Here is a 26,614-nt window from a genome sequence, read left to right on the forward strand (position 1 = left end):
GCAGACTTAAGAAAATCATTATGTAGTCCCAGTGGCAGGAGGTTTTCAACAGATTGAATTCAGAGCAACTATGTGATTCCTGGGTTGGTTTGGAAAAGAATACAACAGTTGTCAGTACTTCCGGCAAGAATCTGTTGAAACTGAAGTCCTGTAACTTCATGTTCAGTGAAGTACTGAGTGAAATGGAGAATTGGAATTTACTTCCTTGGTTAAGGTGACCTGAGCTGCAGACAAACAAAAGGGATATTGGGAGCCAGTCCATCTTCCCTTCACTGCTCATCAAGCAGATGTCTTATGTTAAGATGGCCAGGGCCTCATGTTCTCCCAGGTTATTTTTGCTCAGTTTAATGACAGAAATGAAGAGGCTGTGAATATCCCTGCTTTTGAAAGCAGCTCTGGTTAAGACAGAGATATGGTCTTCAAAGTGTCTTTTTGTAGCTTCAGGAAAGCAAAGCTGCACCAGGCTATTTGTGTGTTTCACTCACTGATTTGTCAGATCACATTTTGCTCCTGTTAGCCCCGTGGGATCACGTCCAATGTTTTTTCAGAGTTTAGACTATGATCAAAAAGGAGCAGTGTGACATAACAGAAGGTTTTATTTTATTTTGGGATACGTGTGTGTTTTCTCGTTGCAAACGAAGAGTTGACAAATAGATGACAAATTCTCGATGGCATTTGAAGTAAACTTCCACTAAGCTGGCAGCCTCTTTATGTTTATTTTTGGTGGAATGACCTTTTGATGTGTAAAGGCCCTAGATGCTTCCTGATTACGTTATACTTCCATGTGAGAAATGCTTTCAGCTCAGAGGAGTTACGTGGGAACAATTGAGGAAGGTGTCTTCTGCTTTCTCACAGCTCAAACTGTAAGATAAATGAAGACACACATTCACCTGAAGCATAAAGCTGAAATGGAGTTTGCTTTTTTCTTAGTTGCAGCTCCTGGTGCTGTCTTTACAACCAGATGTTTTAGAAGAGCTGATGGGGTGGATTTGCTACATGAAAAAACAGAACTGACTCTTCTGGGTTTGACCTGAAGGTAAGAGTTCTTCTTTGAAAAATGTAACCAATATTAAAATAAAAGAACATTTCAATGCAGCAAATGAGCCTTCTGTGTGCCTTCTTGGTTTTATTTTTTTAATAATTTTAATCATTTGAATATTTTATCAAATTCCTGATGACTGAAAATTCCTGACCCTTTTTCAGCCTCAAAAAGGGAATGCTCCTGAAGGGGAGACCTTAGAGCAGCTCCAGGGCCCAAAGGGGCTCCAGGAAACCTGGAGAGGGGCTTGGGACAAGGGCCTGTAGGGACAGACCAAGGGGAATGGCCTGAACCTGCCCGAGGGGAGATTGAGCTGAGCTCTTAGGCAGAAGCTCTTCCCTGTGAGGGTGCTGAGGCGCTGGCACAGGGTGCCCAGAGAAGCTGTGGCTGCCCCATCCCTGGCAGTGTTCAAGGCCAGGTTGGACACAGGGGCTTGGAGCAAGCTGCTCCAGTGGAAGGTGTCCCTGCCTGTGGCAGGGGTTGGAACTGGATGAGCTTTAAGTTCCCTTCCAACACAAACCAGTCTGGGGTTCTGTGATTTACTTATGCACTACTGTTGATTAGTTTACATTGCTCAGCTCCCATCCTGACCTAGCTCTCATCTCCTACCTGTGTGCTGTGAGGAAAGAGGTTTGAGTATGCTTGTATGTGTGTGCTTAGCAGTTGCAAAATTCAAATAGCTCATACTATCAGCCCTGCCTCCTTGTAAATGTCAACCTTTCAGCTAAGTCAGAGCTCAAATACATTTGATTTAGATGAAGCATTAGGGTTTGGGGGGGTGGAATGAAAATAAATAATAATAAAAATCACACATACAAGGAGTGCAAAGCATATTCTGAGGATATCAGGCTCCTTTCCTGGTTGTAATCTGTAAGTCTGTGCTAAATCCCCAGTTAGTTCACAGGAGTCTGACCAAGGGCTGGGCAACGCTCATGAGGAGACCTCCCAGTTTTGCCCCCAGGTGTTTCTATTACACATCCGAGAGTTTCCATATTATATAAGAGTTATTTTAAGTCTCCGTGCATTCTGCTTGTCTTTGGAGGGATAATTTGATCAGTAAAGGAAGGCAAATTAGATTTAAAAGAGGCTGGATATCAAGACTATAACCCTCTTGCTCTTGACGTAAGGATGTCAGAGAGCAAGAAAAGGCTGTATTTAAGTCTTATTTCCTTTCCCCTGCTTCTCAGCAGGGCTCTGACCTGGCTGTCCTGGATCTTGCAGCATCACTGCTGCTCTGTACAATAAAAAATGGAATAATAGTAATTAAAAACGTGTTTTGATTTTAGAGCTGAGGTGAAGACAAGTTAGCAAACCATCCCTGCAAAATGTCACTGCCACGGCACAGCTTCCAGGCTTGCCCTGTGTAATTAAGAATGAGGTATGCCAGCTAACAACTTGTATTAGATAAGCTGCTCTGACAAAGAGATAAATCTAGAGGTTAGTCCCAAGCAACTCCTCTGCTGGGGTCACAGAGAGTGAGAACTGTGTGCAGGGAGTGTTATTGCACCACCAGCTGCCCACTGGGAAACTCTTTGGGCCATATAGCCAGTTTACCCATGGAAGACTGCACTCATGCAAGCCATTAGCAGGCAGTTTCTGCAGGAGAATGTTCTGGGAAATGGTGTCAAAGGCTTTACTAAAGTCCAGGTCAACAACATCCACAGCCTTTCCCTCATCCAGTAGGGAGGTCAGCCTGTCATAGCAGGAGATCAGGTTAGTCAAGCAAGACTTGCCTTTCATAACCCATGCTGACTGGGCCAGATCACCTGGTTATCCCGTGTGTATATGCAGCAATCAGGGACACCTTCCACTGGAGCAGCTTGCTCCAAGCCCCTGTGTCCAACCTGGCCTTGAACACTGCCAGGGATGGGGCAGCCACAGCTTCTCTGGGCACCCTGTGCCAGCGCCTCAGCACCCTCACAGGGAAGAGCTTCTGCCTAAGAGCTCAGCTCAGTCTCCCCTCTGGCAGGTTCAAGCCATTCCCCTTGGCCTGTCCCTACAGGCCCTTGTCCCAAGTCCCTCTCCAGGTTTCCTGCAGCCCCTTTAGGCACTGGAGCTGCTCTAAGGTCTCCCCTTCAGGAGCCTTCTCTTCTCCAGGCTGCCCCAGCCCAGCTCTCTCAGCCTGGCTCCAGAACAGAGCTGCTCCGTGCCCTCCTCTGCCCATTCAACATATTCTAGTACAAATCAACTCCTCTCAGGCAAGCACACGACAATAACCACTTACAGGATGTGCCCCCGAGCTGTACCAGCCCGCTTTATCCCTCATTTATGCACAATCCACCACAGTACTTCTGCCTTTGAGCGCCAGAAACACGAACTCTGTGGCTCAACACGAGCTTTACCCGGCTCCTGAAGCCCGGCGCTAGCGGCTCCCCGCGGGCCTGGGGCCGGGCCCGGCGCTGTGGGGACGCAGCGGCCCGCACAAGCGAATCTTCCCGGGCTGCTGGCGGCCAATCGGCACCGCCCGGGCTCGGCCCCCGCGGCGGGAGGGCCGGTGTCCGCCGCACGGCCCGGCCCGCCTTCCGGCCCGCTGCCGCCAGGCCTGCCGGGAGCGGTAGTTCTCTCCCGGCTCCCCGCCCTGTGCTGGCGCGGCGGTGCTCGGCCGCAGGACTACAGCCCCCAGAGGGCAAGCGGGCTTCGCGGGCCGTCCCGCCGCTTTATCCCCGCCAGCGCCTACGATCCCCATCGCGCTCCGCGGCGCGGCGGTGCGGACCGGGAAGGAGAATCCGTCCCGAGAGGGAGCGGGGCCGGCGGGGCGCGGCTGCGCAGAGTGCGGCTTCCTGAGTGTCTGGTGGCGGCGGCCATTTTGTGGTGTTTCTTCCCTCTCAGGTTCGGGGCTGCCGTGTCGGGACCTGGCGAGGGGTCGAGACGGAGCGGGGGGAGCCGGGGCCCTCACCCTTACCTTCCCTTCGCCTCCCTGCGCGGCGGAGCCCCCCTCTCGGGCGCTGCCCCCGGCTGCGGCTGAGAGCGGCGCTCGCCCACCATTATGGAAGACGACGGGCAGCCCAGGACCCTGTGAGTGGGGAGGGGACCGCGGGCGAGCCGCGGGGGCTCGGGGAGTGGGGAGGGAGCCCCTGCGGCCCTGGTGCGGAGCGGGCCGGGCCGGCGGCGGGGCGAGGTGAGGCGGGCAGGGGGATGCGCTCCCGGAGGCGTGCGTGGCAGGGCCGCGGTGGGGGCGGGGAGGCGCGGGCCGGGCGGGTGTGTGGAGGGGAGAGGAGAGGAGAGGAGCGGGGCCGGGCGGCGCGGGGGTCCCGAGGCGGTGGGGAGCGGGGAGGAGAGGGCGCGGGTTTGCGTTGCACCGATTCAGGGCGAAAACGGCGGGGAGCGGAGGTGCCGCCGCCACGGTGGAGGCCGAGGGACTCCGGGTTTAACCGGTTCCATGCCCGGGGCGGGGAGACCCTGCTTGGCTGTGGGTATGAGCCTGTCCTCACGTCCCCCGTTCACCGCCGTCCCGGCGATAGGAAAGTTCTTTGTGTTCTCCGTGCGGTGGGTGGGATGGGGAGCGCCGTGAGACGAGACTCTCCATGGCGGGCAGATAGGGAAAACTGCTTTTCCGTCCGGTGTTTTATAGTGTGGGTCTGTATCAGCCTCTTGGGCCCTGGCAGCAGTAATAACTGTATGTTGGCCGTGTCTCCCTAGGCAGGGGTTGATCAGTTGGTGGCTGTCATCTGTTTTCTGATTAAAACTATGCATTTGAGGGGTTTTTCTGGTTGCTCTTGAGTTCTTTTCAACTCTGCAGGTATGGGTTTGATCAGTTTTCTTTGTCCTCTTGACTTATAGCAGGGAGGCTTTTACGGCACTTGAGAGCACTTAATTCTGTTGTTGACCATTTTAAGGAGTTTATAGAGCCTCAGTTTCCAGTTGCCAGAGAATGTTATGTGCTGTATGAACCGCACTGTGTTAGTTCAGGCTATGTCAGGTAGCCCCAACAGTACAATGTTCAGGCTGCCCATAAGAGAAACACAGTTCAGGTCAGTGCAAATGAAACCTTTATCTGTTTAGTTTTGGGGACAGTAGCCTTCAGGAAGTCTTCCAAAGATAGTTTGGATTGAAGGCCACTCTAAAGGAACTACCGAAGCAGAGTGAAATATCCCTGTAATTTGTTCCCACTTCCAAAATGATGACTTGGCATTTAAGACTTTTCAAGGCAATTTGTGTGTTTTCTCCTTCCTGTGTCTGCAGAAGTTACTTTAACTTGTTTACAGTGTAGTGTAAGTACTTAATGAGCCCTTGCTGCCCGAGATTCATAGTTTAAATAAGCATATCTTAAATGCTTCTTGCATTAACTACCCAAATGCTTGGCCTTGATAGTGGCTGTAGTTTTCAGTGTTGCTTTAGAATGAGAAGAGATAAAAGGACAAAGTTTTACTGCTATTTTTTTGTTTTCATGTTCTTTTCCTAACAGGCTTTCCCCCTTGTTTTGTAAATAAGTGCTATATCTAGACTAAGTTTTAAATGTTCTTCTCTATCTAGGCTAAGTATTAGAATGCTCTTTCACTGCTAGCAAGTTTTGGTGCTACACTGGGAGTGGGTTCGATGACCTGACTTAGCCCACTTAGTCACTGATAAGGGAAGAATCCCATCTGTACTAAGATGCACGAAATAATATCTCCCCATCTGCCCAAGATGTTTTATTGCACAGTGTGAGACTGTTTAATTTGTCAGACTAATAAACAGCCATGCATTCGTTTCCTAGTAGTTTTGTAGTAACCTCACTCATGTAGGGTTGCTTTCCCCTCATTATTTGAGGGGTTTTTTTTCATAGAACACAAAGATTCCTCTGTAGCATTTCTTACATCTTCCTCTTGTCCCTGCTTTTATGTGGAATACCTTTAAATGCAGAACTGCAAGTTGTGTTTTAAAGATTATTATCCTGGGTAATACTTTTCAGGTAGAGGAGTTGCAATCTCTCATATGAATACAACTCACTAGCCCCCATGACCAGTAAATAATATTGTAAGTTGAACTCCTTGGTTTTGTTTGTGTTTTTATGAGGTGGGAATTAAGTGAAGAGCAAAGTGTTTCAGTAGCTGTTTGACCATATGCATAAGCGCTTGGTTGCTAGTTTAAGTAATACTTTATAAATGTCTTCAGTGTTTCCTTTATTTCCTCAGGAAAGAAAAAGTTAACTTGTAGGTTATAAAGGAAGTTTCTTTTTGAACACTTGCAGGCAAGTTTTCAGTCATAAGGGTGTTCCTGCCCATGGCAGGGGATTGGAACTAGATGATCTTAAGGTCCTTTTCCAACCCTAACTCTTTTGTGATTCTAAAAGAAAAAAGACCTCACCTAACTACTGTTCACTGAACACTTATACCCATCTTCAATACTTCAGGAGTAATAATTGTTTCCATTTGTGGTACTTGCAGGACTGTTATGTTGGTTTCCATCATGGTGGGTCAGTCATGAACCTCTAAGAATTCAAAATATTTTCTGAAGCTTAATATAGAAAACAGGCATAATTTGCATGTTTATTTCCCACATTTTATAACTAGCAGCCCTGTGTAGAAAAATGAAGAATAACATTCAGCATCTTCTGCACAAAAGTTTTCCTTACTGCTCTGACCAACTTGAAGATAACTTGAGAAAGGGGGAGGCCTTTTTGTAGGATTTGTCATAGCCCTTGATTCAAATGGGCTATAGAACATTCACAACATGTATTTTTTCAGCTGGTTCTAAAATGAACTCTGGGCTTTTGATTTTTCAGAGTTGTTTTTTTTTATATAGGATACTTACACTCTGTTTTCTGTGAGTACTATTCCATTGCAAGTTCTGTCAAAGCCCTGTTCTACTTCTAAGGTGGAAACCAAACTGCCAGAAGCCTCGTGTGTTGTTGATGTTACCAGCTCTTGCTGATAACTGGAATAAAAGCTCAAAATCTGTGTGTTCTTCTTACTAATAGTTTTAGGAAAACTTCATGAACAGGCCCAGAGTACCTCCAAGCTGTTGTATCATTAGTGGTATATTTGAAGTGTTGTGGAATGTGGAAAGGGTGCAGAAGAAAGACTTCAGTTGTGAACCAGGAGGAGGATTCTCTTCTCTTGGTCTTCTTTTCAGCTCAGCTCTGTTGTAGAGCAACATAGTCTGTTAGAGTGTACAGAGTGGATTTTTCTTGATATTATTTTGCTTCTAGTAGCTCAGTAGCACTAGGCCGAGATGCTATTTCTATGGGCTTTTCACCATATCGGTTACTGCATTGCTTATCATACTTTCTTCATTTAAATATGGAATCTGTCTCTTCTTTCACATTGTCTGTGTGAGTATGAAAACGTTTACTATCTTTCCACTAAATAGTATGTAGTAGAAGTTTTGTGGACTTAAACTAGTGGCTGGAAATTGTAGAATCATAGAATAGTTAGGGTTGGAAAGGACCTTAAGATCATCTAGCTCCAACCCCCCTGCCATGGGCAGGGACACCTCACACTAAACCATCTCACCCAAGGCTTTGTCCAACCTGGCCTTGAACACTGCCAGGGATGGAGCATTCACAATGGCACATTTAAATATCCCTTTCTTCCCTACCTAAGATACAGTAAAACCCTGTTTACCTTCACAAGGAGGATTTTTCTGTTGAAGCCAGAATTTAATTTGAAAACTCATTACTTGCTGATATGTGCTTCATTTATTCTTTAGATAATTCTACAGGATCTCCGAATTTCAAATACAGTTTTATTCTTTGTGTTGTTAGCAGCATTCAGTAGTGTAATATCAGAAGATCTATATATAGAGAGAGATACATACACAGTTTGGGTTTTATTTTGTATTTGCTTATTAATTGGTATTTAAGTGCTTCAAACTTGTGGAGGGAACCAAACCGTATTGCCTGTATGCAAAAAGCCAGAACTTTTGCTGCCCTGTCCCATTAAGCAAGACAACAGCCTAGAAAAGTATAGTAAGTGCTTCTTCTCTGTTGGATTTTACCATTTTTAGAAGTTTGAGTAATACATCCTTTAGAATGTTAAGGGAAAGTTACTGCACAGGAGCATGTTAAAAGGGATGTGTTTTCTTCAGGTGCGCTTCTGTTTACTTTGATTTTGTGAAGTAGAATAGAAAATATTATGCTATATATAATGTCTAAATTGAGCTAGAAAGGGGAAGGCTGGGTGCATCAATAGGCTGGCCACGGGTGGTTGGTGATTAGCATCAGCTGAGGGGAGTTTTGTGTTTCCAGAATGGCAAGCTTTCTGTTCCTAGTGTGTTGAATCAATTTCTTATTTATGTAGTATTCAGACATTATGCACTGAAGATGTTTGTATGTTTTTAAGTCACCTTTAACTGTACTCAAGGAGGTGACATTACTGCAATCTACTTTACTTCAAGACGTGAAAGTAGTCATCAAACCTTACCTTTTAGTGTATTGTTCCCAATTTGTTGAGGTTTGTATTCCTATAGTTTAAATGCAGTTCAAGGGGTTTGGGGCTCTGTGGATGTTGTCCTTGTTACAGGAACCTTTTATTATGTATTAGTCAAGTTTCAGAGTGTTAGCAACTTGTGAAAGGTGTTAATGCCTTCTGACTGTGGTAATACTAAACATCAAGGCCATATTTATCATATGTATTTAGAGCATTGCTGGACCTGTAGGACTTTCCATCCCATTTGAATCTGGTTATCAGGTGATGCAGAATTACATTGCTGATTTTTATGAAGAGTTGACTTGATTTATAGCCAAAGCTTATGATGCAGTGTTCTCACAGCTGTCTTAATGAAAACATAGTGGTATTGGAAATCCACCTAGGATTTCTTGTAGCAGGTAGTGGCATTTAGTTAGTTGAATAGATTTCTAAGGAATGTCTTTTCCTTTCTTTTTTTGTTGTCAGACCAAAAGGAATTTTTCAGCTTGCTTTTCAGAGGTTTTGCATTTCCAAAGTACATAGTAATATTATGCAGAAGAGGGTGAGATTTTGGGTTTCTGTGGTGTTAACTGTATTCCATATGAGTTTGCACTAGAAATAATGTTAGTAGGATTTCACTGTACTTAATTTCATGTCAGTGCTACTGTACAGGTGCTTATATCAGTATGTTAAGGTGTGGTGTTAACTAATACTGTTATACAACATACAAATTAAAATAGTGCTAGTAATAAGTTCACAGCAGTCCTGACATTTTATGTGGGAATTCCTAGTGGTAGTTGTATTTTCCCTCTGATTTTAGTAGCAGCTTCAGAGGTTAATGTTTCCATTTAAAACTAATAGTGATTTATGATTTGATCTTGGTGAATGATTAACAAAAAATGAGTTAAGGTTTTGGAACAAAGGTGTAGATAAATATTTAACTGCTAAGATTTCAGAATAGAGAATTGAAAAGTCAATGAGATGGGCAGTTTGTTCTGTAATGGGTCTTAGCATAGATCTGTAGGTTTTAATTTCTTTACTGAAATCCTTCATAACAATACAGGCTGAAAATGCAGCTTCTGTTAATAACTCCTATTAATTCAGCTGTATTTAGAAATAAAGTAATGAGTACATGAAAGTTTTTAATGGCTGTTTCTAATATTTGGATGATGTGATATATGAGAAACTCTGGATCTTGTGTATCATTTAAGTTCTGACTGAGGAAGTGGAGAACTGTTTCATAGCTGTTGAAAGAATTACAACATAGAGAAAACCCTTTTGATATTCTGTAGTGTTCACGTGGGGTCCATTTGGATTTTGCCAAAGCTAGATGAAAGTCCAGTTGTCAAACCTAGGAATGGCTTTTCAGAAACAGGAAAGGGATACCTGTTAAGGAAAAGCATGCACTCATATGTCTTTACCCAAAAGAAATTGGCTTATGCATAGGCTGAGAAATGCCAGTTTACATTTATATTCCCTGAAGTGTATTAACAGCTGACTGACTTTATTTTATTGTAGTGTGACATTCAGAGTAAAACGAATAAAATGTATATTGTTTCAACAGCTGAATCACTGAAGTTCTGCTCATGTTACTGATTGCATTTGAATCCTTGGTGTCTTGACAGGTTTACTTGTAAAAATAATGAATGTCCCTGTGCTGTGACTCTGAGTTCTGGTGCTTTGACAAGCCTTTCTCTTAACTGATCACTTTGCTTACAGTTTGATTACAAATTACTCACTTAAAAGTAGTTCAGTTTTGCATTCATGACTCTGCTCAGCCATCCCTATGACCTGGTTTTACTTCTTGCTGGTGTAAAACAGCAGAGTATCTAGAAGTAGTTTTCAAACTCTGCTGTTGGGTTTCTCACTATCTGGATAAATACAGGGCTCTGTGTAAACTCGACAGGTGTTTTAAAACTTGAATTGTTTCTAAGGTTTTATAAATAAATCAGGAAGTATGGGTGATGTTAAGTTAACACTTCCAAAACTTTGGGGTGTTTTACAGAGTGGTAGCTGTGGAGATAGACTCCGCACAGAGCCTTCCTATGGCAAAGTGTTGCATGAATTGCCTGTTGGCAAGTGGGCTGCTTTCCCAAATGCTCAGGAAGACAGAAGGATGGAGTTGGAAGGCAGCACAGTTCTGTCTGATAGCTATTACAGGAGTAATAGGAGTTCGATGTGGGTTTGTACCCAAATTCAGAAGTAGTCTGGATTAGATGCTCTGTGGGAAGTGAAACTTAAAACGTCTTTTCCTAGTTGTTTGCTTGTTCTCGAGCAATGTTCTTCATGCTTCTGATATTTCCTTACTGGCACTAGATATCCGTGTCCACTGTTATGTCTGAATCAAGCTTCATGTTCCCAGTTGTGTGGCCAACTTCAGAAACCACAGGAATGCTGCATTAAAATTATATCATGACATAATTTGTAAATAGTATCTTTAAGATGTATGGGATATTTAAAGGGAGATGTTTCGTAATCATTTAAAAGTTTAAAGTCATAATGACATGTGAAAAAGATGAAAACATGTGGTTTAAAATCCCGTTTTATTTGTTTCCTTGTGTAGCTATGTAGGAAACCTCTCCAGAGATGTGACTGAAGTTCTTATACTTCAGTTGTTCAGCCAGATTGGACCATGCAAAAGCTGTAAAATGATAACAGAGGTAAGGCCACTTCCACGGGGGTAGCAAATATAATGTAAGTGATAACGTTATGCAACGTAAATGGAGTTGGGGGCTTCTTATGCCATTCCTGATACTGGGGTTTTAGGTTGATTGTGCTTGGCTTTGGGGATAACTTTTTGCAGAAGAGACCAGTTGTCGTACTGTACGGTCCTGTACTTTTGCCTTTAGCCCTGACATACCCTTCACCAGCTGATGAGATTCCACTTTCTTTAGAAGGTTGTGATGATCAGAAACCTCATTGTTTCAAGCGTTACTCATGGCTATTTTGTACATTTTTTTTTTTTACTTTATTGAACACGAGCCTCAGTAATTCTTTTTCCTCTTGACTAAATGCTGCTTCACTATGGATGAAAAGTCCCAAATCCTTCAAAACAAGCTGTGCTCTTCCTGAGTCACTTCTGTGCCAGTGCAAACACCTCTTGTCTGCATCGCTCTGTTCTTAAATGAATTTTTTCTTGAAACAAAGTGACAGAATTCCCATAGTATCCCAGACAAGGTCTTTTGTACAAAATAGTGGTAAGTATTAATAATTTCTTCTCACCATTGCAAATGCTCTGATACCTTTAGGGTTGGTTCCATTTCCACGATCTTGTTGATGCATCCTAAGCAAATTCTTCATCCCTAATATTTTTCCTTCCTTGTGCATTTATAACTGATAAACTTCTGGCAGGGACTGATCAGAACTTTTGCTGGGTTCAGTCTTTGGTTCGTCAGCTCTGGTCTTCTCTATGCTCTTCCTGCTTCTACTACTACTTATGCTTGTTACTAACCTGTGGTTACAGATTTCCTCAGTGCAGCCACATTACTTTTTTTGGCCAAGATTGTTAATGAAAGTGTTAAAAGGCAAGTCTGGAAAGCAGACTTCTTTAGGAACACTCCTAGTAACTCCTCTGTGGTCTTCTTTTCCTCTCAACGTGACACACTGCTTTTTTGGGGGTGGTTTTAGTGGCTTCTTATCAATCTGATGCTAATCACTCTCTTCTTTGTCTTCACTAATCATTCCCCATTAATTAAAACCTTCTAGTGGAGATAAGAGCCACATACTATACAGGTTTATTGGAGAAAGGTGACTAAACAGAAGGGTAACAGAGCACAACTGTTGGTTTTTTTTTCTCTGAAGAAGCAGCTTTGATTGTCATAGGCTCATTAGAAATAAGGTACTGCAGCCCCAGCCTTCATCGATTGAGAGATGTTAGCATTAGTGTGATTTCTTGAGAAGAAGATGAGAAGTTCCAACACTCTTTTTACTTGATTTAGGCTTTATGGTTTTAGGATTTTACATAACCATACAAATAGCAAGTGAGGCATCTTTCTGAACTGAGGAGCTAAATAAAAAGCTACTCACAGCTATATTCAGTCATCTGGAGATGAACACACTGAGCTGACCTAATCCCCTGTCACTGAGCAGCCAGCAAGTGCGAGTTGGATTCTAGACTGGAACTGGCCTGCAGCTACAGCACTTCTGTCAAAGTACCTATCCATGCTGTCCATCCTCCTAATCAGTGTTGTCACCTTCTCATAGGCACTGAGTTGCATTTAAGTGTTTCTTACCTGTCTTGTTATTGCCACCATCAGTTTATACCTGAATGCTTTAAAAACTTCTGTGATTTTTCCATTTCCTTCCCTTCTTCAGCCAGGTGTATCGACTGTTTGATCACTATCTCTTAAATTTGTACAGTATATGACAGAACATGTCAAGTGCTTAGAGATTTGAAGCGGTTATTTTGGGGGTATCTAATACTCAGGGTGGTGTGAGTTGCATATACAGGTATCTCAAACTTGTCAGGGTCTGGGTGTCTGCAAAAGAGGATCTTTTCCTGTTCAGACAAGTTCTTAGTGGTAGAGAAGACCTCCACAGTCTAAAAGTAAATTCTACTTCAGCTGAAGCACCGACTGCACTCAGCGGCTAAGTCCTTATCTTGCTTTCATTGCAGCAGGAAGATAGTGTAGGAAGAGGAGTGAGTTAAGGCTCACTGTTTTGAGGCATCTGGGGTGAATGTGCTCTTAAAGCATTTTATGGCTGTTGTGACTTAAAGTCTTTTTTATGATCTCAGGTGTATTTTCTTCGCTCATTTTGCATCACTTAGAAACTCCTCATACTGACTGTTTAGAAGGATGCCTTCAGACTGCTTGATCATTTTGAGTATAAAAAGGCCTTGTGATCACTTCAGCTGTGAGATGTTAACTTCCATGTTCAGGTGTAGACAGAACTGTTGAAGATGTAAATCCAGTTTAACAGGGCAGAATTAGACTTTTTTGTCCATACAGCTTGTGTGAATTTCCAGAAGTTAAATAATAAAACTGGCAGAGGCCTGCTCCCAACTTCAGTTAGAGCCCTCTACCTAACACTGAGGGGTGTTGACATGCAAGAATACTGGTGCCAAAGTAGTTTCTTTACGTGCTAGACCCTTCCGTGTCCATGCAAGAAATAATTGATTTCATTCAGTATTAGTGTTTGTCATCTCCTGGTCTGTGCACATGCAGAGCACTTAGTGTGGATAAGTACTAAGAGTAGTTAGTGTAGATATTTTGATGTAAGGCTATAGGTTTTGTACTCATTACATCCTTTAGGCAGATTAAATCCAATGGCATTCTAATCATCATTTCTACTTGATCAGTTTCATGTTCTTTGCTCTTAATAGTTTGGTACATTTAATACTTCAGTGAGTTTCGTTTGTCAATTACTATGCTTAAAGGTGTTTTATTAGGCCATCTTGGAAAACCAGGTTGTACCCGAGATTTAAGAGTAAGAATCAATTGATATCTTTTTTTCCCCCAGTCAGACTGAGTTCTTTTAAACGGATGTTTCCCCATTGCTGGGTATAACATTTTTCAGATGAGACTGAGAAGATGCAACTTCTGGGTTGCATTCTGGCTGTGACTTTTAGGCAAATACAAGGAAAGACTTCTTAAGTAGGAGGAGAGGGAAAATTGGCAATAATGTATCTGGGGAACAAACCTTTTAAGCTTTGAGTGTATGTATGAGTCAGAAGACTGTATTTGTTCTTCTTTCCATTCTTCCCTTTCCCACCTCCCCTTTCATCCAGTCTGCAGATCACGTTTCTGGTTAGTTGAATTATTCTTAGTGTAATAAACCTGAAGTACTGAGCCCTCACAGAAGGTACACTATACTTCAGACATTACTAGACCTTTAATAAAAGTCCATCTTAATAATTCTTGCATTTAAGTGTAATGTCAAAGGCTATTTCATAAATCTAATGCAAATCATTTTTAAAGTTTCTAACTATAAGTAATATATTTTCCTGGATTTTCTTCTCAGCAACCCGATAGCAGAAGGGTCAACTCTTCTGTTGGATTTTCTGTTTTGCAGCATACAAGCAATGACCCTTATTGCTTTGTGGAATTTTATGAACACAGAGATGCAGCTGCTGCATTAGCTGCTATGAATGGGAGAAAAATTTTGGGGAAGGTAAGTTGCTTACATTGGAATCTTAGATTTAAGGACTCTTAAATCTTAGATTTAAGGTTTGTGTAAAAGCTGTTAGTAAAACTGTGGGATGTTCATTTTCTTGAAGGTGTTTCTCAAGTTTAATATTTTAGGTTAATAAAATACTGATTTGGAAAAGTCAGTCCTGTTTAGGAAACATACTGTTTGTGATGTTCTAACTATGACAGTGCTTTATACGGAGTGATGACGTGTATACATTGTTGTAACCCACCCTTGAATGAACTTACAAAATGTAAGGATTTTGTGAATTCATACTAAATCTTATGCTTATTTTCAGGAGGTCAAAGTAAACTGGGCAACAACACCAAGTAGCCAGAAAAAGGATACATCCAGTAAGTAATGTAATGCCACAGTATCACTTCTACACAAATCCTTCACATCGTGGTAATAATTTGTCATAAATACATTTAAACATAACTTTTCTCCTTCCCATCTTGTGTTTAATAGAAGTTTGCAGACTAATTCTTCTGTTTCTGCTTTACAACTGGGGAAACTGGAGTGGACAGATTAAATTGCTGCTGCTCATCCAATGGAATCGTGGTTCCCAGTGCTGTGTGCAGAGCATCACTTTCTCAGGAGTTGACATTGTAGATAGCAGTTAAATATTTGATAAGTAAATTATTTATTTTCAGATCACTTCCATGTGTTCGTTGGGGATTTAAGTCCAGAAATAACAACAGAAGACATCAAGTCAGCATTTGCTCCCTTTGGTAAAATATCGTAAGTATCATCATAAACATTTCCAATATTGGTTAGAAAATGACAGCAAAAACATGTTTGAGTTGAAATGTTAGTTCTTGTTTGTAGATGATTTTCTGATGTTGATTTCCTTATGTTGGGTGGGCAGTAAAGAAGGGGTTATTGTTTCATCTTAATATCTATCATGATTGCAAATACAGTAATGTAATTGTGCTCTGGTTTTGCTGAAAGCAGTGTGCTTTTAACCTAATTTATATGCTAATGTCCTTCAGCTTCTTATTAATTCTTAATTACTGTTCCTAAGTGTGACTTTTTGTTGTTTAGAATGTGTACAGAGTAGTGACTTGATAACTGGTATATGTTGCATCTTTGGTGTATTGTGTATGCATTCATACTGCGTTTCATAGGCAGTAAACTGGGTAATTGGAATATAACTTAATGAAGCAGCTACTTGAATAACTTGTGATGAACGTGTTAAAAAAAGCTAATAATGAAAATGAAATCTGTTTTTGGGGGATGATAACGGGATGAATTAAGATTATAACATTTAAATGAAAAAATGGTGGATTTACAATATGTTCATATTTCTGCAAGTTAAGAGAAGGTTACTTTAAACTTCTCATAGACAATTGAGGTGATCCTAAATCACCTGGTGTTTTAACGGAACACATTAAACGTGACAAGCATCCTTGTGAGTGCTAAAGTATGTGTGTCCTTAAGAGTACATGAAGTCGCACATGAAGGTTTGCAGGGATGTAGTTCTAAGAGCAAAATGCTGAGTTTTCTCTTGTTCTGTACATTTTGAAATGAAATCATAAATCTTATTTCTTACCTCTTGCTATTTTGTTTACTTTGCTTTTTGTCTCTTAATGTGGTAAGTAAGTACTGTTTTAAAAATGGGGTTATAAAGAGAATAATTCAGGTTTCTGTTTTCTCAATCTATATTTATACCTGAGACCTGCAGTTTTTCTAAAGTCCAAGTCACAATTAAAAGTAATAGCATTCTGGTTATTTTGCAGAATTGCTCATAAGAATGGACAGGATCTTGAAGGCTAACTGCAAGGAACTGTGCACACTGGAACTCAGTTGTAGATTTTTTCTCATTTCTATTTATTCTTATTATACATTATTTATATATACATATTTTAGTATTTACATTTTAACATTCTATATTCAGTGCAGTTCTATATTTCCAATCATTTTAACTTACTCACTAAAATTTCTGTGTAAATTTGTTGTTTTCGTACTGGTGTGCTTAGCATTGTTGTTAGTTTTATTCTCCTTTTCTTTAAATATCTGAAAATGTCAATTTTTCAAAATTTACAGCTCCCCAAACTCCAAAATGATGCTAGAGAATTGACCAAGAAAAATAAAGAAATCTGTTAACAGGCCATGTATGCCTTTTAATTCCTATTTTTTCCTCTTTTTCCATTTTTTTAATATTTCATATATTTGGTATCAGTAGGCAGAAGACCTTTAACTATTTAGAGAATGCATGGTAACTTAGCTAGAATTGTTACAGTAATTTCTAGAACAGTAAACCTTAGAGGACCCTAGCCAATAGAATACTAGAAAAGGAAACGTTGTTTCTCTTTATGCTGCCCAATTTGAGCATTCTAGTCCTAGCCAGCATAGGTTATGTGGTTAGGTTGCATGTTTATTACATGTTATTTTTTTTTTGTCCTACTGCTTTTTTCTAACAGGTAAAGAAGCAATAGGGAGAGTTCAGGAATGACTTGTAGTTGTAGGGCTAACTGAATTGCTAAGACAAAATTATGCTCACGATACAGTGTGTGTGGTTCCTTTTAGTTTTTATTTTGCAGGTTATTAATATCGCCCTCATATAGCTGTGCTTCTCTTCACAGGGATGCACGGGTAGTTAAAGATATGGCAACTGGAAAGTCAAAAGGCTATGGTTTTGTATCTTTTTATAACAAACTGGTGAGTAAGCACAGTGTCCACTGAAAATCATTGCCTGTTTTCCACCTGTAGCTTTGCCTTTTTGTTTATATGTTCACTGTGTATCAGGCTTTCCCAAGGGAAATAAATTTGCATGTACGGCACAAATGTACTTTAGCCAAAAGCTTTCGTTATCTGTGGTTAAGGATTGAAACAATTCGGATGACAGCAATGCTGTGAGAACATTGTGAAAGAAGATTCCTCGATGTAGCAAGCTTGTTTGGGTGAGTTAGGGTAGGTCAGCTCAGCCTGTGGAACCGTCTCTCCTATGGCGAGCTGGGCGCCTGGTCTGATCAGCAGGGCTTTAGGTCTCTTAGCTGAGGCACCACACCAGGTCCCTGTGTTAAGGTAGGAGCTCCCCTACAAAATGATGTCTTGGAGCTGTCAGCAGCACAGTGCCATGCTACATGGCAGGGTTTGGTCACTATGAGGGTGCTGAGGCACTGGCACAGGGTGCCCAGAGAAGCTGTGGCTGCCCCTTCCCTGGCAGTGCTCAAGGCCAGGTTGGACACAGGGGCTTGGAGCAAGCTGCTCTAGTGGAAGGTGTCCCTGCCTGTGGCAGGGGGTTGGAACTGAATCAGCTTTAGGGTCCCTTCCAACCCAAAGCATTCTGTGATGTGCCAGGTTTAGGTTTGTGCCAGAACTCAGTCTTTCTGGGGACCTAATGCAACCAAGTCTGTCATACTGTAAAGTACAGCCAGATTTACTTCCTTGAGCTCTGCATCTTCATAAAGCTGTTGGTTGGTCCTTCACTTTAGTTCTTATTTTGGACTCTTAAAATGGGTCTGTGTATTGGGTGATTCTCAGCTAAGAGCTGATTCTGTACTACTAGAGCATTTGCTTCTGCATGTTGTAAACCTGAAGGTTGTTCTTGGTTTTGTGTTGGATGCTCTTACATGACGGATGAACTTACGTGATGGATGATGTTATGCATGCTTAGGAGGAAATGCTTTTAACGAGGGACTACTCCCCCTTACTGATACAGATGTTAAAGGTGTTATTTGTAGAGTTTAATCAGTGTAGTAATGATAAAAATAGCGCTATTATCTATTAACAACAAATTATTTTATGTTAACAACAAATTTATCTATTGACTCAACAAATAATCCTTAGTATTTTGGAAGTTAAATGTCAAACAGCATGAGAAACTTGTGAAAATTGATAGGAGAATTGAGCTGTGTGTATTCAGAGGTACATAAGGGCAGTGTGTGGAAACTAAACCATTTTCCTTAAATACTTTTGGTTAGGAAAACCACACACAGTTAAGGATTTGGGGCATATAAGCCTGTTTGTGTGGTCAGAAGTCCTATGTGTTAAGATGACTTCTATCTTCTGTCACAGTTATCTGGAGATGAATCAGGAAAAGTTGGAATTTCTTACCTTCACATTTGCAAACACCAGAAGACGTTACGATTGAATGCCTTTATTTAGTGTATTTTTCCACTTAGACTTGGCTTATTTTGTGTTGCAGCTGGAATAGACGAGAAATCTTATTTCCTTATACCCCTCTTCCTTTATCATATGGTTGTGTTTGATTTCTGTGACCGTAGGGCAAATGTTGTAACAGTCATACAGAATGCAAGTTGAGCCATAAATCCTGCGAATTAAAATCTGTATTAATTCTGTGAAATTAATCCTAGAATCCCAGAATGGTCAGGGTTGGCAAGGATCTTAAGCTCATCCAGTTCCAATCTCCTGCCATGGGCAGGGACACCTCACACTAAACCATCTCACCCAAGGCTCTGTCCAGCCTGGCCTTGAACACTGCTAGGGATGAAGCATTTGCTGCTTCTCTGGGCACCCTGTTCCAGTGCCTCATTACCCTCACAGTAAAGAACTTCTTCCTTACATCTAACCTAAATGGCTAAATTCTAAATGTCATACTAGAAAGTACCTGTAAAACTTGTCCTAACTGCTGTTCATTCAAACTGCAGCTGTACCTCAGTGGTTATGGCACCGCCATCCTGAGCTGGCAGTTCAGGGCCTGTTTTTCAGACCTTATTGTTGTCCTGGTAGGTTTGGGGAAGTGGGATGCGTTCCCACATTGCAGGTCTCTATCCTGAGGTCTAAATGCACACCACACGGTGAACTGGAACAGTTACGGCATGGGCTCGTTCCATTTGTGTCATTGCAGTCACCCTCGAGGCTGGCAGCAAGGTTCATTAGAGGTAGTTGCCTTTCCTAGTCAGTTTGTAATTTACTCGTGTTTTGGGTGTAAGGGTGTTTGAGTAAGGTTTTTCTTTATTGTCTAGTGGTTTTAGTCTTCCTTTTATCAGTCATTTCATAACTTCTTTATTTATGTATTGTCTTAAAAATGAGCACCCTCTGTAATTAATACTTAGCAGGATTGAGGTTCTGAGTGACTTGAGTTAGAGATGAATGCTATAGCTGGGAGCCTTCAGTGTGAGGCAGGACAGTGCTAGCTGCTCACTGTTACCTTGTCCATGTGTTCTCTTTCTTCCGTGTACTTGGTGTTCTCTTTCTTAAGCTTTGTGCCCTTGGGAAAGCATTTCAAACACCTATACCATTTGCTCTGCCTCTCTTCTTTCAAAGCAAGTGGAGAAAAAATTGCTACGTGGAAGTGTTAGCAAAGTTACCCCGTGCTTACTAAACGCTTCTGTTTACAATGTGAACTTTAAAGATTGCCTTCTAATTCATGCTTGAGGTAGAAGTTAAGCCATGGGAGTCCTGGACTCACTTTTATGTCTGTTCATGCAATGACTTTACAAAGCAGTCTGTGCTCAGACACGTCTTGCGTGCCTCCAGAGGGCAGAAGAGAGGATGGGACAGGGGGTGTGTGTGCAGATAATAAATAAAAGCAATGTGCCCAATCTATTTGTATCTCAGCATTCCAGTTTCCTAGTAACTGCCATTCAGCCCTCCCAGAACTTGACTCTGAAAAACCACGTTCAGATTGTGCTGTACAATGTCTTTTGCAGACACATACTTCAGGGTATAAATGTTACTTGAGCTACAGTTAAGAAACTTTTCACTGAATGATTCTGATAATTTTAAAAGTCTTGCCTTTCTTTTGATCATTAAATATACTTTTGTGTGTTGTATTTTAGTAGTCATTGGCAAAGCAAGTTGATTTTTCAATAGTTAAAATGATAATTGCTTTATTTCAGTAATTGCTTCTGGCATCTGTATGACCTTTGCGCTTTTTGGGACAGCCTTCAGATATTCTAATACAGATGCAGGTTGTGTACAGGTAGTATATGTGTGACTGTAATTGGCTTCTAACCTATGTGTAGAAAATGAGGATGGGAGGATGGTTTTACCAACTCACTTGAGGACCATCTCTGATGGGCCTCAGGTTATTTCATTTTTGTCTGCTTGATGTGGTTGCTCAGAATTTCATATGATTTTTAGTACTGTTGTCAACAGTATTAACTGCCAACCAAGTCTTTCTTGGAAGTAGACTTGTATGTGCTACTTGTTTGGATGTGTTACAGTCTCCGTTTTAATCTCTTTAGGATGCAGAAAATGCTATTGTACACATGGGAGGCCAGTGGTTGGGAGGCCGTCAGATCAGAACTAACTGGGCAACGCGGAAACCACCAGCCCCCAAAAATACACAAGAAAGTAAGACCTTCATATCATGCTCTGTTGTGTTTGCTATCTTGCACAGCGCTGTTCAGTGGAGGAATGAAACATAATGTTGCAAAAATCATGTCAATTATTTATCTAGTTTGGCTTCCAGATCTCAAAGGATAGATTTTTTTTTTTTTTTTTGGTATATTAGAGTAATAGCACTGCTGGTCTGTCATAAAATATTGAATGTGTGTGTTTAAATGTGTAATTCATCCTTGTGTATGAGGTAAAGTATCTGAGACTCTGGTTACTGATAGCCTACTGCTTAAACCAGTCTTCTCTCATTATAGATAATACAAAACAGTTGAGATTTGAAGATGTAGTAAATCAGTCAAGTCCAAAAAATTGTACTGTGTACTGTGGAGGAATCGCCTCTGGGCTAACAGGTAAGGTTTGTTCTGTTGCTGTTGGCATTACTGAAGCTTTTTGGCCACCAGGATGGTTACTGACTCAAAAATGTTGTGTATTGTAGATCAACTTATGAGACAGACTTTTTCCCCATTCGGACAGATAATGGAAATAAGGGTGTTTCCAGAAAAAGGTTACTCATTTGTCAGGTATGGAGAGAGAAAAACAAAATCTGTTGTTTTGTTTGTGTAATAATGTATCATCTTTATGTAATTTTGCTTGGTTGAGCTTCTGCTGCTACATTTAAAGCTGTCACAGTATGTTCATTGAAAAGTTTGGAACCTTAAAAAGTGGCTACCAATCTTCCTACCTGGAAAAATGAATATCTGTGAAAGCAGATCTTTTTCTCTGGATATCCTGGATGTATGGATGGAGTCACTGCTTTTTAACAAGGTGAAAGTACTATGACGTGTAACATGAGTTTGTTTTTACATCCTTCAGATTTTCAACCCATGAAAGTGCAGCACACGCTATTGTTTCAGTTAATGGAACCACAATTGAAGGACATGTTGTTAAATGTTATTGGGGTAAAGAATCCCCTGATATGACTAAAAACTTCCAACAGGTAACTGCACTTTTACCTTTTCATTGTATTACAAAAGCAATTGTGTATATGCCTGTCATACCTTCCCAGTTATGATAGCTGAATTTTGTGCTGGAGTTCATATGAAATTCAATGTTCTGTCTCAGTTATGTTCCAGTGGTTCATCAAATTGGGCTAGTGATTTTGATGGAATATCTGTTACTGTCTTCTGGATATGATTCAAGATAGGGAGAAACTTTGAGGTAATTCTGATTCTTGCTAGTTCACTAACTGCAGATGAGGCAACTATCCATCCAAATATTCTTTTGGTATTTCAAGCACACAAAGACATGTGTTTCGGTCACAGTGATGTCGTATTTTGCTGATCTCTGTTGCTCCTTTTAGTCCTGCAATTGATAGTGCCCAAAATTTTGCCTTCAGCAGCACAAAAGGAACGTAAGCCATCTCTAGAACCTGAAGTACTGTGAATTATTCTCTCCTTAGGTGGATTACAGCCAGTGGGGGCAATGGAGCCAAGTATATGGAAATCCACAGCAGTATGGGCAATATATGGCTAACGGGTGGCAAGTACCATCATATGGAATGTATGGCCAAGCATGGAATCAACAGGGTTTTGGAGTAGAGTGAGTAATTGTATTTAATTCTTTTAGACTGTTCCAGGGGTGTTAGATCTGAGTTTCAGACTTAGTTGGTTCAAGGACTGAACAAGGTTTCAAGCCTTAGGTGGACTCATGGGTGCTTAAAGCTGATGTTTAATGATTTCAATGGACCAAATAAAGGGGTGAGTCACTCTGACTCACACTCACTCACATGCTTTATGTGTGTAAACGTTTTGAAACTGGAGGCACAGAGACTTTCTCCAACAGTAGTTTTGGGTAGTGATCTTGTCTGATGCCTGAACTGGACTCTGACTTCAGGTGGTGAATACTGGAGGGTCTGAGACAGGGAGCCCAGGTACTGCCTGAGGGGTTCACAGCCATGGAGAGCAGCAGCTACCTGTGGACATTTTAACTTCTTCAGATTCAGGATTTGTTCTTAAAAAGCTCATGACACTTTCAAGAGTCACATGTTGTAGCACAGAACCTTCATTTTTCATTAAAGATAAGAAATTGGTGTGTTTTGGTATGAGTAGTTCATTCATTCACTCAATGGTATGAGTGTTCAGTGTGGAGAGGAGAAGGCTCTGGGGTGACCTCAGAGCAGCTTCTAATGTCTAAAGGGGCTACAAGAAACCTGGAGAGCAGCTTTGGACAAGGGCCTGTAGGGACAGGCTGAGGGGAATGGCTTGAACCTGCCAGAGGGGAGACTGAGCTGAGCTCTTAGGCAGAAGCTCTTCCCTGTGAGGGTGCTGAGGCGCTGGCACAGGGTGCCCAGAGAAGCTGTGGCTGCCCCATCCCTGGCAGTGTTCAAGGCCAGGTTGGACACAGGGGCTTGGAGCAAGCTGCTCCAGTGGAAGGTGTCCTTGCTTGTTGCAGGGGTTGGAACTGGGTGAGCTTTAAGGTCTCTTCCAACACAAACCATATTATGATTCTGTGAATAGTAGTATAGGAAGTATGGTATAGGTTTTATTTTTTTTCTTGGTCTCTTGCCTTGTAGATAACTTGACTAGCTTGCATGATGAAGTTTTTCTTTTTCCCTTTCCTGTTTTTAACCATCCTGTTTCTTTTTAAGCCAATCTCCATCTGCTGCCTGGATGGGTGGATTTGGTGCTCAGCCTCCCCAGGGACAAGGTGCTCCTGTAATACCTAACCAAGCTGGATATGGTATGGCAAGCTACCAAACACAGTGAGCTGGGACTCTGTTTAAAAAGTGTGTATTTCATGATAGGCTGCAGTTTCCAGTGACATTCTGAAGACTGGAATGTAGACAATGGAAAAAAAAAAAAAAGAAAATATTTATTTTAAAAATGGAAATGTTTGGAACCTTTAGCACAGCTTTGCTTTGGTGAAGGACACAAATGTCTTCTAGTTCTGCCTTTTAAAGTTTTTTGTTCATGATGGAGATGAACATGTTTTTCTTTGTGTACAAAAATGAAAAATAAAGTCAATAAAGACAATTCTGACTACAAATTTTGATATAGTAGGGGAGATGGCTAATGGATCTGATCTTTAGGTTACCATTCCACTCTGGTTTGTTTGTTTTTTTTTCTTGTGTGTGTTCTGTCTTCAGTGTTTTACATCACTGTGCTTTTTAAGAGAGAGGACGTTGCAAAATGGCAAGTTGCTTTTAGTCGAACACGCCTCCTGAAATAAGCTGTGGACCAATCATTCCAGCCAAGAAGACAGTATTGATTTTCCCAGTACCTATGGGCAGAGCTCAGAAAGGATGTGTAGGGCTTGAAGGAACTTTTTTAAAGATATATTTAATTTTTCTACATGCATAAAGAGTCTGATACAAAGAGTAGGTCAGCCTAAAGTGAAAACCAGTACTGTCTGAGTAACGTCACATCACTTTTGCTGTCCACGTTCAGGCCCACGTGAAACCTTTTCAGGGCTGGTTTGCTTATTAAGACTGTAGGAATTTGCTTTTAATTTTGAGAAGTAAAAGGCTTTTGCAAGTATGTTGTTTGTACTCAAAGCAGACACTCATACTTGGGCTTTTCCATCAAGTTTGAAGGCTACACATTGTAAATATTTCATAATGACAGTGTTTCAAAAGCATGCTCAAACATAGAAGTAGCAATGTAATTATTCAAAGTAATACTTAATATACTCTACTGCTTTCAAGGCAGTAGATTGACAAGAATGTGCAAGACTGACATTTCCAAAGTTGGCTATTATGTAAAGTTACATAAAGAACTATAACAAAGAGCCTTAATTTTAATTTCATAAATCTTTAATGCATCACCTTTTTTGTCATTAGAAATACCAGTTTTTTGCTTTACATTATTTGGTATGTAAATACCTTGGTTAACAACCTTGTAAACCTATTTCAAGGTTCTTCTAAGTTGTATAGTATCTTGAGTGTTTTGAAAAAACCTGGATGTTTTTTAAGTCTAGAAATATTTTGCCCAAGAATTTTTTAACAAGATTGTTAAAAACATCTTATTTTAGAGACTATTCAATGTGCCATTTTGGTAAATGGAGATGCAGTTGAACCAGTACACTGAGTTGTGACTTATTTTTAATTCCAGTTTTTTGTCTTGCTGGGTGGTTTGCATGTGATGAACCTGTACAGAGGCTGGGTTGTTTGTGTACTGAGTGTGTAAATGGATAAATCATGAAGATGTTTAAATGGTATACTTGGGTTCTTTCTGAATTACTTTCTGGATACATTGATATAAACTGCCTCAATAAATTTGAAGTTGAAAATGAATGTAAGTTAGATACAAGTACTGTGTCTTACCTGTGACAGCTAGGGGGTGCAGATGGTCCAGCTGTGTACCAGATGCAGAGGCAGGCGCAGTTCAAAAAGCAACTCTAGGATTTGCAGTGGTAGTTCAGTGAAGCCAACCTGCATTTTAAGAGGGCAGAATGTTTGGTTTTAGAGGTGATAGTTGTAAATGAGTGTCTGAGGAGCTGTACATTTTATCTTTTCTGTTTCTTGCCATGCAGGTGGTAGAATAGCTTTTTTGAAATGGAAAATTGCAGTTTTGTTAAACTCGGCCAGGTTGTGCAAATAACTACACTTTATGCTGTAGCAAATCACATGAGGCTTGTTTTTTGTTCCCTCCTCTTCTACTTGACATGCTAAATAGTACCTTGACTTCTAGATCGGGTTGAAAGTGAGATATATTGAAAGTAATTTAGTCAGTTGGCTCAGCTGTACCCAGAGATACATATAACTCTGGGTATCTAATGCATGCAATAATGACTGAAGTTAGTGTGGAACCAGAAGTGCTTGTGATGACAGAATTGGCCCTTTATCTCTGTTGTCCCTTATGGTATCTGTAATGTTTTTCTGCTTAAGTTAGGAATCTTGCTACAGGACTTTGAGTTTTCTATGGATTTTGTATATATGTGTATATCTATGCGAGGATCGGCCTATACATTGCAGTTTGGGGAAAAAAGAATCACGAGTAAGTCTGCAGTTTTGCTACATTTATCAGGTTTAAAAAAATTACAAGTCAGTAAGAGATACGAACTTTTAAGTTACTGTAGTGTTTCTTAGTCTTCACTTAAATCTGAGGTTTCTACATAATTCTAGGTGTTTAACATATGACTGTGTGCTGCTATGTAAGCAGTGTGTTCTTCAGGCACTACTGAAGATCTAAATGATGCAAATACCTTGCCATGTAAATGCCGTATAAATGGGTGTAAGATTGAGGCAGTGGTCTTTGAGGTCTCAATGTGTAGATCACCTTGAATCTGTTATTTAATATGCCTGCTGTAGAGCTGGGCTGTACCTGACCTGTGTTTAAGGATGAAAGAGAGTATTTACTTTCTCATTGAAGTGTTTTGTCATTGATTTTTATACAGCTTTTCTTTAATGGTGGTATTTCTTCACAGACTACTCAAGATATGGGAGTCTCCAGTGTCCTTTAATGTTTCTCTAGCACTGCGAGGGAGAGTTGTAATTTGGATTGCTTTCTACTCAGTAGTGTTCAGAAATGCATCACTGACAGTGTTTTTGGCACCAAAGAGCCTCTTGCGCCACGCTGCTTTTATGAGTGACTGTTACACCACTGTCATTTCTCTTAACTACAGAAATCAACCACTACCGAACCCCTTAACCACTACAAAGCTTTGGATTTCCAAACGCATTGGTTCCTCATGGCTTAAGTTGATGCGTACAACCTGAAGCAAGGTTGGAATCTGCATTTGCAGGAAATGTTCAATAAAAGTGAAACATGATAAAGGGCTTATCCTGTATTGTCATCTGTCAAAAAGCACTGTCCTTCCTGGCTGTAAACCTGACAACAGGCAGACAAGGATGAACTTGTAAACTATGCAC

At 41.1% G+C, this 26,614-nt stretch overlaps 1 protein-coding gene across 4 annotated transcripts; it reads left to right on the plus strand.

Annotated features, from left to right (window-relative positions):
• The first annotated feature begins 3,766 nt into the window (after positions 1-3,766).
• Positions 3,767-25,036, plus strand: TIAL1 (TIA1 cytotoxic granule associated RNA binding protein like 1). Of its 4 annotated transcripts, none has more exons than XM_061364212.1 (12): positions 3,767-4,054; positions 10,931-11,027; positions 14,329-14,478; positions 14,795-14,849; positions 15,150-15,237; positions 17,082-17,157; positions 20,652-20,760; positions 21,060-21,155; positions 21,242-21,326; positions 21,619-21,742; positions 22,205-22,344; positions 23,393-25,036. In XM_061364212.1, the coding sequence occupies exons 1-12, from the start codon at positions 4,026-4,028 to the stop codon at positions 23,508-23,510; spliced, it is 1,167 nt and encodes a 388-aa protein (XP_061220196.1). In that variant the 5' UTR covers positions 3,767-4,025; the 3' UTR covers positions 23,511-25,036. The 4 variants fall into 4 exon arrangements, with proteins under 4 accessions (XP_061220196.1, XP_061220197.1, XP_061220198.1 ...); XM_061364213.1 differs by having other exon boundaries at positions 3,769-4,054; positions 14,380-14,478; XM_061364214.1 differs by lacking the exons at positions 3,767-4,054; positions 10,931-11,027; positions 14,329-14,478 and adding exons at positions 16,236-16,304; positions 16,543-16,610 and having other exon boundaries at positions 14,835-14,849.
• Positions 25,037-26,614: the final 1,578 nt, after the last annotated feature.

This window comes from Neopsephotus bourkii, unplaced genomic scaffold, assembly GCF_033783945.1.
Source record: "Neopsephotus bourkii isolate Nb327-2 ecotype Australia unplaced genomic scaffold, CSIRO-AGI_Nbou_v1 NB_1189, whole genome shotgun sequence".
Taxonomy (NCBI): Eukaryota; Metazoa; Chordata; class Aves; order Psittaciformes; family Psittacidae; genus Neopsephotus; species Neopsephotus bourkii.